We start from the raw sequence: 14730 nt of genomic DNA on the forward strand, positions 1-14730 counted from the left end.
CAGGTGTATATGGGCAGCTCAAATGGACACAACAGGTCATTTTAAAGAAAAAACATGAAGTTGGAAGGAGGAGGGGGTGGGGTGGTTTAGGAGGAGTTGGGGGTTATTGATAGGATCAAAATACATTGTCTTAAGTTCTCAATGAATTAATAAAATGTTATATATTTTAAAGTTGGTCGGACAAATTTAAAACCACTGAAAACTGGTATGGGATTTTAAAGAAGAAACCATGGGGAAATTTGTTTTACACTAAAAGAACAAACACTGAGTGAAGACCAAAAAGACTAAAATGAGGAAATTTGAGCATGGTTATAGATTGGTTCCAAAGCAAATCAATAAAATACTTTGTTAGTTTAATGCACTTTCTAAAGATTTGGTGATGTTTTGGTTTGCATCGGACCAAAAACTCTATTAAATTAAGAAAAATGGTAAATTTTAGAACATTCGAAAGACAAAATGGAATAAAAACAAAAAGTAAAATGGGAAGCACACTATCATTCGCACTATGCTCAGTGTGTAAAGGACTGTGTGGCTGAGGGACTACTGTCTCGGTTTACAAAGCTAGACTTGCTACATAAGAGGAGTGATTCACAGTCACAGATTGTTTTGTCCCCCCGGAACATTTGGAAATGTCTACAAATATGTTATCTGTCAGAAAATGCAGGAGGCTGCTGCTGGCACCCAGTGGGTAGAGATTAAGCACGCTGATAAACATCCCACAGAGCATAGGGTGGCTCCCAAGATGCGTGGAGATAATGCACAGTGAGAAATTACGACCTCAGCACAAGATGTAGAGCAATTTATTTTTCATTTTTATTCGTGTGTGTGTGTGTGCGCGCGCGCGTGCGTGCGTGTGTGTGGGCATGTGTGTGTGTACACTTGAGGAGGCCCTACAAGGACACCAGATTCCCCCAAATCTGGAGTTGCAGGTGATTTGTAAGGTGCCTGACATGGGAGCTGAGAACCAAACTCTCGTCCCAGTTTGAGAGCCCAAAACCTGCAAAAGAGCACAAGAGAGAGAAACAGTGAAGAGGAAGATCGGGGTCATCAAAAGGATGATGGGACGTGGAAAAGGAAAGAGACTGGAGGGAGGCTATAAGGCACCAGGATTAGTGCAGTGAGGAGATGTGGAGGCGGAGGACCACTAACTGGAGGAAAGGGGCTTGCAGGGAGGAGGGGCCACGGGTAGTAGGATGGAAAGCCAGGGGGTGAAGGTACCGTAATCAGAACAAACTCTATAGAGTATATATTTTGTATACATAAGAAATTGTCAAAAAATAAATTTAATACCAGGCTTAAAATTTAAAAAGAGAAGGAAGATTAATATACGATGCCAGGCTTATGGGCTCTGAGACACTTGACACTCCAATAAACACCACAGGGCGGATATAGAAGCAATAAGTGAAGTAATGGGCAATGGGAAGTGCTGTCCACTCAGTTTCTCTTACAGAGCTACAGCTGCTGGAGCAGAGACAGATTAAGTCTCAGGCCAACTGATAGACCGCTAACCAAGAATGACACGTATGGAAAAGTATCTTCAACTTCCCCACTCTGGGTACCCTGTCCTTCTAAGATCTCTGTTGCCCCGTCTAATAAACTGCAGCATGGAAGGGAAGCAGAGGTCTGGGAACCAATGGGCAAAGATGGATGTGGCTTACTAATTGTAAACTCAGCCAATTATCTCTCAATTAAATGAGTTCTCTTACTCCTCTAGCAAGATCTTCCAGGCCATGAGTCTTCTCATCTTGTGCTGCTGTAAGAAGAGGACTGTTCACAGAGTTTTGAAATCCAGCCAGTGTGCTTGTTTACATGCTTAGGGTTTGAAAGGCTGTATACACGGTGTAATTAAAAGCAAACACACACACACAAACACACACAATACTTCACCTTGTTGGAAAGATGAGGCAATAGGCCAGTTCAAGTGAAAGGCACTGGCAAACCGTGATGAAGAGTTGAAGAATGCACCTGCTGCCCTACAGAAGAACACACACAAAAAGATTACAAGTCTAGAGTCTCCTGGGACAATTGTGCCCCGGCTGCTTTGGGGAATGTCCAGTGGGGACATCAAAGAGTAGACTATCTTTGATCTTTTGACCTTAGAGCATAAAATTGCCTGCTCCCCTTAAATGGGGCACAATCTCACTTATCCACATGCCCTGGTTCGTTCCACAGCACCTGTCTATGTCAGGAAGCATGAACAACTGACTCATACCACTTACCTTCGGTATTAAAAGAAAGGAAATGTTGTCTGAGCCCTATCCATCTCCTGGGGTATTGCCATTCTGTACACACATACAGGATCATACTTCAAGAATGTGAGACTCGCAATTTGAGGACATCCTCAAGCCACATTGAGAGGAATGGTCCTTGTCTGAGACAACCACAACTGTCAAGGAGCACTGTTATTGGCCCTGCCCCAGGCAATGAGAGAGGAGGTGGATAAATGCCACAGCTTCCTAGCCTCTAAGATAAACCCAACTGAGGCTCATTCTGCACTGCTTCCCACGAGTCTCCAATGGGGACCAGTTGCCTCCATCTCTCTTGTAGCTTTTTCTTGTCTTCTTTCCTGTCCCTAATTTGTCTCCTTGTTTCGTCACTGGTACTTCTTCAAACAAATGGTCAGAAAACTGCTTGTTCTCCAATCCTCTGCTCAGTGAAAGCTGAAATCCCATGAGATGCAGTGTAAAACACAGCTCATGCAACAATTGAATACTTGCAATAATTTTTAACTCTCGATTCGCTATAGCCTAGAATCTCCTGGAGAGTCTTTTTCTCTCAAGATTTATTTTATTTCTAGTTATGCATATATGTCTACATGTGAGTATGTACATATGAGTGGAGGTGACTGCAGAAGCCAGAAGAGGGTGTCACATCTTTTAGAACTTGAAATACAGGCATTTATGGGCCACCGGGAATTGAACTTAGGTCTTCTGCAAGAACATAAAGGCTGTTAACTGCTGAGCCATCTCTCTAACCCTAAGGGGAAAGAATCTCAACTAAGAAATTGTCTAGATCAGATCGTCCTGTGTGTATGTATGTGGGAAATTGTCTTGACTGTCAATTAATGTGGGAAGACCCATCCCACAGTGGGTAGCACCATTCCCTAGGCAAGGGATCCTGAACTATATAAGAGAGGAGAAAGAAAAGCAAGTCATCTTGTATGCATTTATTTCTCTCTGCTCTTGACTGTGACATGCCATGGCTTGCTGCTTTGAGTTCCTGCCACTGTAACTTCTCTGCTATGATGGACCTGGAATTGTGAACCAAATAAACTCCTTTCTCCCCTAAACTACTTTCCATTGGGGTGTTTCATCACAGGCACAGAAATGAAACTAGAACACCATCTTATGAATGGGTGGGCAGACAAGCCTCCTGTTCTAAAGCAGATGTACCCTGCAATAACAGCCACGGGGTAGCATTTGGAGTATGTCTGTGAATAGCAACAAAGGCTATAAAAGTGGCTCTCTGTTTTTCCCTTTATCCTCCCCCAAAATAAAGATATAAAGATATCACCCATCAAGGTAAAAAGTTATAGAAAAGCTGTTGACAGAGGTTTCTGTCCTGCCTAGTCCACAGCCATTCAGCCTCAAAGAAACACACAGAGGCCTACATTAATTATAAACTGGTTGGCCTATTAGCTCAGGCTCCTTATTAACTAACTCTCACATCTTACATTAACCCATAATTCTTATCTGTGTTAGCCATATGGCTTGGTACATTTTATCAGTGAGGCATTCTCATCTTCCTTCCTCTGCATCTGTGTGACAACTGTAGACTGACCTTTCCTCTTCCCAGAATTCTCCTTTACTGGTTGCCCTGCCTATACTTTCTGCCTGGCTACTGGCCAATCAGCATTTTGTTAAACCAATACAAGTGACAAATCTCTACAGGGTACAAGACCACCACGTTGTACACCATTTTGTAGGCAGAGACTGCTTGTTCATTTCCTGGCTGCCCAGATGCAAATAATAACACAGAAACTATATTAATTACAATGCTGGCCAATAGCATATGCATATTTCTAGCTAACTCTTACATCTTAAATTAACCCATTTTTATTATTTTATATTTTATCATAAGGCTCATGATTTACCAGTAAGGTTCTGCTGGCAGCTGGTGTCTTTCTCCTTTAGCAATTACATGGCATCTCTTTGACTCTGCCTAATTTCTCTCTATATCTCTGTTCGGATTTCTTGCCTGGCTTTACTCTACTAAGCTGAAACAGCTTCTTTAATAACCAATGGTAATAAAACATACTCATAGTATACAGAGGGGAATCCCACATCAAAAGCAAATTTTTTCAAAAAAAACTATCCAAGCCTTTAGTTAGCTTCAGTTCACATATGGAAATTTTTAAAAGGAGAAACAATGAAAAAAAGAAAAGAAAATAGAAGGCTGGAGAAATAGGCCAGTTGGTAGAGTACCTGTCTCATCACGTGAGGACCTGAGTTCAGCCCCCCAGGACGCAGGTAAAAAAAAGCCAGATATGGCCTAGTACAACTGCAGTGCTCAGGGAATAGTGACAGGCAAATCCTTAATGCTCAGTGGCCAGCCAGGTTAACCAGCTGGGGAGCACTATACTTAGTGAGAGATACAGTCTCAAAAGATAAGGTAGAGAGTGATTCAAGAAGACATCCAGTATTGACCTCTGCCCTCCTTGTACATGCACACATATGTGTAGATACACCTGCACACAGAGAGAGAGAGAGAGACACACACACATACAGTGTACACACACACACTTTATACATATACATATACCAAAAACAGAAAGAAAACCAGAAAGGCCCTCTGTGATGTTCCAGAAGTGTTGTCCATCTTCCCAAGGATAACCAGGGAGCTAGAAAATCACTCTTTCTTTTTACATGTTTGTTTATTGGTTTGCTTTTTATTTGTGGTAGTGGTGATGGCTGATTTGTTTCTGTTTTCCTTTACTATGGGTTGAGTCTAGGGCCTTGTCTATGCTTAGGCAGGTGAAATCCAAAAATTATATACCCAGCCCTACAAAACCACTATCTGTTGCTTAACACCAGTCATTTCAAAGAAACTCGGGCAAAGGTTTTTTTTTTTTAATTATTCTTTTAACTTTGATTCTTTGTGAATCTCACATCATGCATTCTGATCCCACCCGTCTCCCTATCCTCTAGGATCTGCCCTCTGCCCTGGCAAACCCCCTCCCCCAAACAAACAAAATTTAAAAGAAAAACCAAAACAAAGGAAATGAAAGGAAAAGAAGAATCGGCGTGGAAGCTGTAGTGTGGCCCTGTGAGTCACACATTTTACCATTTGTCCATTCATCTTTTCTTGTAAGTGTTCACTGCCATGAGTCATTGGTCTGGTTGGAGGCCTCTGGCTTCTGCTACCCTGTAGATACTGGGCCCCACTGGGACTTCTCTTGTATATTCTGTTGTCCTGTGTCATGGAGGTCCTGTATCTTTGGATCAACAGGTCTGGCCCCTTTATATACTCCAGCAGTTCAGGTGGATGTTGGGGTGGGGTAACTCATAGCCCTGGTTCTGGGCCTGGGTGATAGCTGGGTTGGTCAATCTGTCAGTTTTCCCTGGGTAAGCTCTCCAGCACTGCCTTGGCTAGCTCACCCAATGCATCCTGCAGCAAGGAATGGGGCCAGTTCTCCTGCTCTCAGATCCTCAGATCTGGGTCACCCACTATCACACCACCAAGGCCAGCTCTACTGTTTTGCCCAAGCAAGGTACAGGGCCCTATCTCCTGATTATTGTAGGGGGCATACGAGGGGAGGCAGAGTCAGCTCTCCTGTGCACCCCCTGCACACACACACACACACACACACACACACACAGAGAGAGAGAGAGAGAGAGAGAGAGAGAGAGAGAGAGAGAGAGAGAGAGCATGGTCAGCTCTAATGTGCTCAGGCAAAGAACTTTCAATCCAACCAAATATAATGTATATGATGTATATGATGATGTATAACAATCACAATTCCTACTGATTTTTTGGGGGGTGGGGGGGTTGAGACAGGGTTTCTCTGTAGCTTTGGAGACTGTCCTGGAACTAGCTCTGTATACCACCAGACTGCTCTTGAACTCACAGAAATCCTTCTGTCTCTGCCTCCCGAGTGCTGGGATTAAAGCTGTGTGCCAATGATTTTTTTAAAAAACGTTATGATAGTGGAGCACTCCTTAGGCAGAGATACACAGATCTCTGTGAGTTTGAGGTTAAACTGATCTACATGTTGAGTTCCAGGCCAGCCAGGGCTGTACAGTGAGACTCTGTCTCAAAAACAAAGTAAATAGACCAAAAAAAGTATTGATTATAAATCTGCCTAATTCTGGGACTTCACAAACTTATCTTGGATTCTTGTCGTTATAGGTAATCACTGTGAATATTGGTGTTATTGCTGTATGTAAATCTAAACATTAGAGAATCTAAACATCTGTCAAAAAAAGAACTGGCAAATTTCAAGGCAACAAAAGGATTGGAAAACGAGATTCTATAAATAGTCAAAGAAAATTAACATCATAAAAAAAGAAAGAGAGAGAGAGAAGGAAGAAAGGAAGGAAGGAAAGAAAGAAAGAAAGAAAGAAAGAAAGGAAGGAAGGAAGAAAGAAAAGCTGGGGTTGGAGAGATGGCTCAGCAATTACGAGCACTGGTTGCTCTCCCAGAGAACCAGGGTTCCATTTCCAGCACCCACCTGGCCACTCCCAACCTCTGGAACTCCAGGCCCACAGGAATCTGATGCCTTCTTCTGGCCTCCGATGGTATTACACCTGTGTGGTACAAAAACAAACACGTGGGCAAAACACCCTACACAAAATAATAATAAAAAGAAAATAAAAACTAGAAACACATAGGAAAATAAAAGGTAAGAAGTTGTGAATAAGAACACCACGTTACTCTGTCTCGGGAAAAAAAACAAGAATACCACGTTACTGGGCGGTGGTGGCACACTCCTTTAATCCCAGCAGAGGCAGGCGGATCTCTCTGAGGCCAGCCTGGTGTACAAGAGCGAGTTCCAGGACAGCCAGGGCTACACAGAGAAGCCCTGTCTCGAAAAACCAAAAAAAGAAAAAGAAAAAGAAAGAATGTCATGTTATGTGTCTAGCTATATGAAAAGCCTGGGGCAGGAATAGGAAGAAGCCTTGTGATACTCACTGTTAGCATCCAGGCGAACCTGGCCATGCCCCCTGAGGACCTTATAGGGTGCCTCACACCTGCTTGTTAGCAGGCAGTACCCTGTCCCTTTAAAAGGCGAAACTCTGCCTACCTCTCCCACTTCCTCCTCTTCGCCTTTCTCTCTCTACATTTCTCTCCCTCTCCCTCTCTCTTTCTCTCTCCCTTTCCTTCCCCCAGTCTCTTTATGTCAAAAAAACTCTCCACTTAAGTGCTGTCTACCTGGCATGTCTGTCCCTCACTGCCGTGGGTTCTCACCTGCCACCGTTTGGACCCACCAGCCGCCAAGGTCCTTCTGGCGCAGAATCGTATCACTCACACCAAGCATATAGTGACTCAACATGTAAAAGGGTAAGGAAAACTACCTAGATTGACTTTCTTAGGTATGCCAAATTGGTGATGGGTATCAGAAGCAGCCTAAACAATGGAGACAATAGATTCCAAATACAGATTTGTTTGTTTGTTTGTTTCAAGACACGGTTTCTTTGTGTAACAGTCCTGGATGTCCTAGAGCTCACTTTGCAGACCAGGCTGTTCTCGAACTCACTGAGATCCACCTGCCTTTGCCTCCCGAGTGCCAGGATTAAAGATGTGGGCCACCACAAATTTTTTTTTACAGACACAGGCTCACTGGGTGGTGGTAGCAGCGCATGCCTGTAGTCCGAGAGAGAGAGAGAGAGAGAGAGAGAGAGAGAGAGAGAGAGAGAGAGAGAGAGAGAGAGAGAGAGAGAGAGAGACAGAGAGAGAGAGAGACAGAGAGAGGAAAAGAGAAAAAACACAAGCTCACTATGTACCCTCAGCTGACTTGTACTGGCTATTATAGGACAGGCCGGCCTCAAACTGGTTGTGTATGTCAGGCAACCCTCAAACTACCAGAGATCTGTCTGCCTCTTCCTCCCATAGATCGGTTCTTAAAGGGCCCACCCAGACAAATAAAATGGTGCACGATGACTCTGCAAGTTCTCCGCTGTGAAATGGTGGATATTGAAACTGTAACAAAAAAAAAAATTGCTACTTGCTCAAGCATCCTCGTGCAAGCCTTCCAAGTTAGGTAGACAGAAGGAGACCGCCCCCGAAACCTTCCCGCCTCTCCAGCGGAAGAAGGGTGGGCCCTGGACAGGAAGTGTGAATAAGACCCTCCTACCGAGGAGGCTTATGAGGAGGGCGAGACGCGCGCAAGCGGCATTCTGCGTGTGGAAGACGACGACGACGGACGCGGGAAGCGAAGCCGCTCTCGTCAGCCCGGCTCGTCCATTTCCAGCACAGAGCGCACCAGGCCGAACCACCTGCTGTGAGCGACAAAGAGCGCCAAAGGTATGGATGCTTTTAAAAACTTGAAAAATTTGCCGGGCTGAGGTGGCACCGTTTAATCCCAGCACTCGGGAGGCAGAGGCAGGCGAACCTCTGTGAGTTTGAGGCCAGCCTGGTCTACAAGAGCTAGTTCCAGGACAGCTTTTCTAGCACAGAGCACCAGGCCGACACACCGGCAGTGAGCGGCAAGGTACGGATGCTTTTGCAAACACTTAAGAGAATTTTCCCGGGCGGTGGCGGCAGCGCCCGCCTTTAACCCCAGCACTCGGGAGGCAGAAGTAGGCGAATCTCTGTTAGTCCGAGGCCAGCCTGGTCCAGGACAGGTTTTCCACCACAGAGCAGAGCGCACGAGGCTGACACACCAGCAGTGAGCGCCAAAGGTATGGATGCTCTTTTAAAAACTTGGAGAATTTTTCCGGGAGGTGGTGGTGGCTCCCGCCTTTAACCCCAGCACTCGGGAGGCAGAAGTAGGCGAATCTCTGTTAGTCCGAGGCCAGCCTGGTCCAGGACAGGTTTTCCACCACAGAGCGCACGAGGCCGACAGACACACCAGCAGTGAGCGCCAAAGGTATGGATGCTTTTAAAAACTTGCAAATTTTTTCCAGGCGGTGGTGGCGACCTTTAAACCCCAGCACTCAGGAGGCAGAAGTAGGCGAATCTCAGATAGTCCAAGGCCAGCCTGGTCCAGGACAGGTTTTCCACCACAGAGCAGAGCACACGAGGCCGACACACCGGCAGTGAGCGCCAAAGGTATGGATGCTCTTTTAAAATCTTGGAGAATTTTTCCGGGAGGTGGCAGCGGCTACCGCCTTTAACCCCAGCACTCGGGAGGCAGAAGTAGGCGAATCTCAGATAGTCCGAGGCCAGCCTGGTCCAGGACAGGTTTTCCACCACAGAGCAGAGCACACGAGGCCGACACACCGGCAGTGAGCGCCAAAGGTATGGATGCTCTTTTAAAATCTTGGAGAATTTTTCCGGGAGGTGGTGGCGGCTCCCGCCTTTAACCCCAGCACTCGGGAGGCAGAAGTAGGCGAATCTCTGTTAGTCCGAGGCCAGCCTGGTCCAGGACAGGTTTTCCACCACAGAGCGCACGAGGCCGACAGACACACCGACAGTGAGCGCCAAAGGTATGGATGCTTTTAAAAACTTGCAAATTTTTTCCAGGCGGTGGTGGCGACCTTTAAACCCCAGCACTCAGGAGGCAGAAGTAGGCGAATCTCAGATAGTCCGAGGCCAGCCTGGTCCAGGACAGCTTTTCCACCACAGAGCAGAGCACACGAGGCCGACACACCGGCAGTGAGCGCCAAAGGTATGGATGCTCTTTTAAAATCTTGGAGAATTTTTCCGGGAGGTGTTGGCGGCGCCTGCTTTTAACCCCAGCACTCGGGAGGCAGAAGTAGGCGAATCTCTGTTAGTCCGAGGCCAGCCTGGTCCAGGACAGGTTTTCCACCACAGAGCGCACGAGGCCAACAGACACACAGACAGTGAGCGCCAAAGGTATGGATGCTTTTAAAAACTTGCAAATTTTTTCCAGGCGGTGGTGGCGACCTTTAAACCCCAGCACTCAGGAGGCAGAAGTAGGCGAATCTCAGATAGTCCGAGGCCAGCCTGGTCCAGGACAGCTTTTCCACCACAGAGCAGAGCACACGAGGCCGACACACCGGCAGTGAGCGCCAAAGGTATGGATGCTCTTAAAATCTTGGAGAATTTTTCCAGGAGGTGGTGGCGGCTCCCGCCTTTAACCCCAGCACTCGGGAGGCAGAAGTAGGCGAATCTCTGTTAGTCCGAGGCCAGCCTGGTCCAGGACAGGTTTTCCACCACAGAGCGCACGAGGCCGACAGACACACCGACAGTGAGCGCCAAAGGTATGGATGCTTTTAAAACCTTGCAAATTTTTTCCAGGCGGTGGTGGCGACCTTTAAACCCCAGCACTCAGGAGGCAGAAGTAGGCGAATCTCAGATAGTCCGAGGCCAGCCTGGTCCAGGACAGCTTTTCCACCACAGAGCAGAGCACACGAGGCCGACACACCGGCAGTGAGCGCCAAAGGTATGGATGCTCTTTTAAAATCTTGGAGAATTTTTCCGGGAGGTGTTGGCGGCGCCTGCTTTTAACCCCAGCACTCGGGAGGCAGAAGTAGGCGAATCTCTGTTAGTCTGAGGCCAGCCTGGTCCAGGACAGCTTTTCCACCACAGAACGCACGAGGCCAACAGACACACCGACAGTGAGCGCCAAAGGTATGGATGCTTTTAAAAACTTGCAAATTTTTTCCAGGCGGTGGTGGCGACCTTTAAACCCCAGCACTCGGGAGGCAGAAGTAGGCGAATCTCTGATAGTCCGAGGCCAGCCTGGTCCAGGACAGCTTTTCCACCACAGAGCGCATGAGGCTGACACACCAGCAGTGAGCGCCAAAGGTATGGATGCTCTTTTAAAAATTTGCAGAACTTTTCTGGGTGGTGGTGGCGCCTGCCTTTAACCCTAGCACTCGGGAGGCAGAGGTAGGCAAATCTCTGTTGAGTTCAAGGCCAGCCTGGTCTACCTGGTCTACAAGGGGTAGTTCCAGGACAGTTAGGGCTGTTCCACAGGAAACCCTGTCCTGAAAACAAACAAACAAAAATCTTGGAAATTTTAATGTAGCTCTTGGTTCCTTTGGCTTGTCTTCGCGGTTAAGTCAGGGTCTCGCGGTGCAGCCCAGACTAGTTTGCCCATGCCTAATCCCCCAGAATACAGTACAGGAATTGGTGGCATCTGCATCACACCAGCGGGAGGCAGGTTTCTTGGGGTCCATATTAAATTCAGGCGCACACTCCTACACAAAGTTGTAAAGTTTTGCCTCACACTTGATAGAACTGCCATGATTTCTACCTGTCTGCCAATACGTTTTGTTTTTCTTTAAGGGCCCCAATTTTCTATTAGGATGGAACAAACTTTACAGGACACTTTGGAGGGGGCCGATGATACTACTGAGACTGTCCAGCAGCAACCCCCTCCGACGAGTACCGAAAAATCTCTTCAGGAAAAACTGTATGACATTTATGTGGAGGAGTGTGAAAAGGAGCCAGAAGCAGAGGGCCTTGGAAGCAATGTCAACTTGCTAGAGAAGCTTATGGAGAGAGAGCCATTGCCATGTTTAGTAGTCAGCCTGTACCCAGAAAACCAGGGCTATTCTCTCATGCTCAGGGATAAAGATGGAGTCCTTATAGAGCCCAATCCAGGGCCATATGTAGGACAGAAATTGCTTGAATATTTGGATGCTGAAGAGTTACCTTTTTTTCTGATTGATATCCTGGAAAAGTCTCCTGTGAATGTTTTTCACAGTGGCTGTGTCATAGCACAAATCCGAGACTACAGGCAGTGCGGTGACATCTACCCTCCCAAGGAGCCTGCTGCAGAGGCTGCTGTGTCCTCTCCTGCTTGCCAAGTTCGGCATATTCTCTTATGTCCAACGATGCAGTCTCTAGTAAGCGATGTCGAGTCCATAACAAGTAACAGCAGTCAGTGTACCCAGGAAGAAAAAGTGAAGCTTGAGAGCCAACTGACCTCAGCTACAGCAGAGCCACTGTGTCTGGATCCCTCTGTTGCTGCCACCTGCACGACCAACAAATTGCTGTTTAATGAGCAGAAGATGAACACTAACCCCATGCGGCAATGCTTGAAGAGGCATGCGTGCCCCTCTCTGGATCAAGAGGAGGGACCATCTGGGTGTTCTTGTCCCCCTGACTTTACGACAATGACTCCTTTCAAAAAGCAGGCAAAAATAAGTCCTGATAACCCATCTGAACTGCAGGTTGATGGAACGGAAACATGCAAGCAGAGTCTCTGTGAACCGACTGTGCCTTCAGAGATGGATATGGAGAGCTTTGTTAAAGAGATGCTATCTCTGCCCTTTGATGAGACTGAAACAACCGTCTCAGCAATTCCTGAGGTAAAATATGATTGTATGTTTGATTGTGAGGATGACAGTCAGCTATGGGATATGAGTACAGATATTATGGAGTGTCTTAATACACTTTTCTCTGATGAAATAGAGCCACTTGCAGAGGATGGAAGTGCTAACCCCATGTCTCTCCCTCCTGTGCCCCTGGGTGATGATTCAGATGATTTCCTGACAGGGATAAACACTGAGCCTAGGAAGACAGTGGCTATGTGCCAGGAGTCTGTCGAGAGCAAAGCTAGTTGTTCCGGCAAGATGCCACAGGGGTCTAGTAGCTCAGTCTGTCCTCCTCAGCCCACCACAGGGAAGAAGCCCACGGCCAGTCTAGTGCCATTGTCAGTCTTAGAGAAGGAAAGCAAAACTCTACCAGTGTCACGGGCCCCCATCTCAGGACAGGGCCCCTCATCTCTCAGGTTGGTCACACCAGAGGCCAGGCGAGACCCGCCACCTGCTCCTCAAGCAGTTACTGTGGCTCAGCAGACCACTGTGGGGAAGAGCAGAGTTAGCACTGCTCCTTCAGCTGTCCAACCCAGTTCTAGGTCATCAGAAAACAACCCCAAGATCCAGCCCCCCACTAGGGCCACTCATGTGAACGTGTCCCATTTGGTAAGGTCTGCTTTCATGGGTAATTCAACCCGGGTCCCAGTCTGCCCACCTAGGGCCTCAGCTGCTGAGGGAACCAGTCATAATAACCTCATTCCAACCAGAGAACAGACACCTAGGCCAGCACAGCGCTCTGTGAGGACACCTGTGCAAATCATTATAAATAATACATCAAATTCCATATGTGTAAGGGTTCCCCCTGGCGCTATCGTTTTTCACCCAGACTCTCAGAAGCCACCCCAGCAACCACTGCAGTATCCACAGCAGGCATTTGTATTGATTCCAAAACAGCATCAACCACCCAGGGCCCCTGTCCCCCAACAGCCACAGCCACAGCCAGGGCCAGCAGCTTCCTCCCAAGGGTCTAATCCTCAGCAGGCGTCCTTGCCAGCTCAGCAAACTAGTCGCCTTAACACTGAGGGGCCCAGAGTGGTTCAACAGACCCAGACATCTGTGGGGTATCAGGTGAGCTCCACCCCACAGAGCCACAGGCAGAATGTTCAGTCCCAGGGCTTCCAGGTCTATACTACCATGGTACAGCAGGGGCAGAGGCAGGGGCCGACCCAGAGTTTGCATGTGAGAATCATACGACACATAGTGACTGTGTCCAGAGCAGACATTCAGTACTCTGCATGTGAGAATGCAGCTAGGGAACCCAGTGATAGAGGAATGGGAGGGCCACCAAACCCCCCAAGGCCCTGAGTCTTACTTCTCTGTAAAATGTACCAGCATTGAGCTAAATCATTCCTAGTTTTTATTTTATTATTGGTATTTGGAATGTGTCAGTATGTTACAGCTTAAAATGCAAAAGTGAAAAGCTCAATGCCCAAGTTTTGCGTAGAAACAGAGAAGGGATTTTAAAACCTAGGGCTGTTTTGCTTCTTGAGTTTGATAAAGGTGTGTTTATTGTAGTGTCCCAGTGTGAATCCACATCCGAAATTTGTTATCTTTAGTAATTCCAGATTGTCATTTAGATAAACATTCAAACTGTAGTCATAAGGGGCTGGACAAATGGCTCCGCGGTTAAGAGTACTTGCCGCGCTCTTTCAAGGGCTGGAGTTAGTTTTCCAGCGCCCATTTCAGCCACCTCCAGCTCCAGAAATTCTGACAGACACTTTCCTGGCCTCTCAGGGGACACACATGCATGTGTCCCTCTCACACAAATATAATTTAAAAATAAAATAGCTAAAGCGATGGCTTAGTGCTTAAGAAAATTTGCTGCTTTGCAGAGGAGCAGTTTAGTTCTTTGTATCGACAAACACACATTTTGCTGTTTTAACAAAAAATTTGGAATGAGTTTTGTCTTCAATAACTTTTTTTCTCACCACCCCCGCCCATCCCCCTCCCCAGCAAAAACGGGGTTTTTCTGTGTAGCCCTGGCTGTCCTGGAACTCACTCTGTAGACCAGGCCAGTCTTAAGCTCACAGAAATCCTCCTGCCTCTGCCTCCCCGCACCCCCCCCCCCGAGTTCTGGGATAAAGGTATGCCTATGCCACCACTGTCGAGGCTGTTTTAACAATTTTACAGCCACAGCTTAGTATTAGAAAGGGCAGTCCCAATGCTGTGCCTGGTGCTTCTAGAACTAATTCATTTGTTTTTGGGACTGAAACTCTGCACCCCTTAACCATGAAATCCCCCATTTCCTGTCCCCCAACCCCTGGCTGCTTATGCCTTCAGGAGTCTGAGTGCTCCCAGTACCTCACATGTGTGGAACCACAAGGTGACTATTATATCA

The 14730-nt window shown here is 47.1% G+C and overlaps 1 protein-coding gene across 1 annotated transcript; it reads left to right on the forward strand.

Moving 5' to 3' along the window:
• The first annotated feature begins 11375 nt into the window (after positions 1-11375).
• Positions 11376-13697, forward strand: LOC119804256 (transcription factor SPT20 homolog). The gene has a single exon (XM_038315731.2). The coding sequence runs from the start codon at positions 11376-11378 to the stop codon at positions 13695-13697; it is 2322 nt and encodes a 773-aa protein (XP_038171659.2).
• Positions 13698-14730: the final 1033 nt, after the last annotated feature.

Source organism: Arvicola amphibius, chromosome X (assembly GCF_903992535.2).
Source record: "Arvicola amphibius chromosome X, mArvAmp1.2, whole genome shotgun sequence".
Taxonomy (NCBI): Eukaryota; Metazoa; Chordata; class Mammalia; order Rodentia; family Cricetidae; genus Arvicola; species Arvicola amphibius.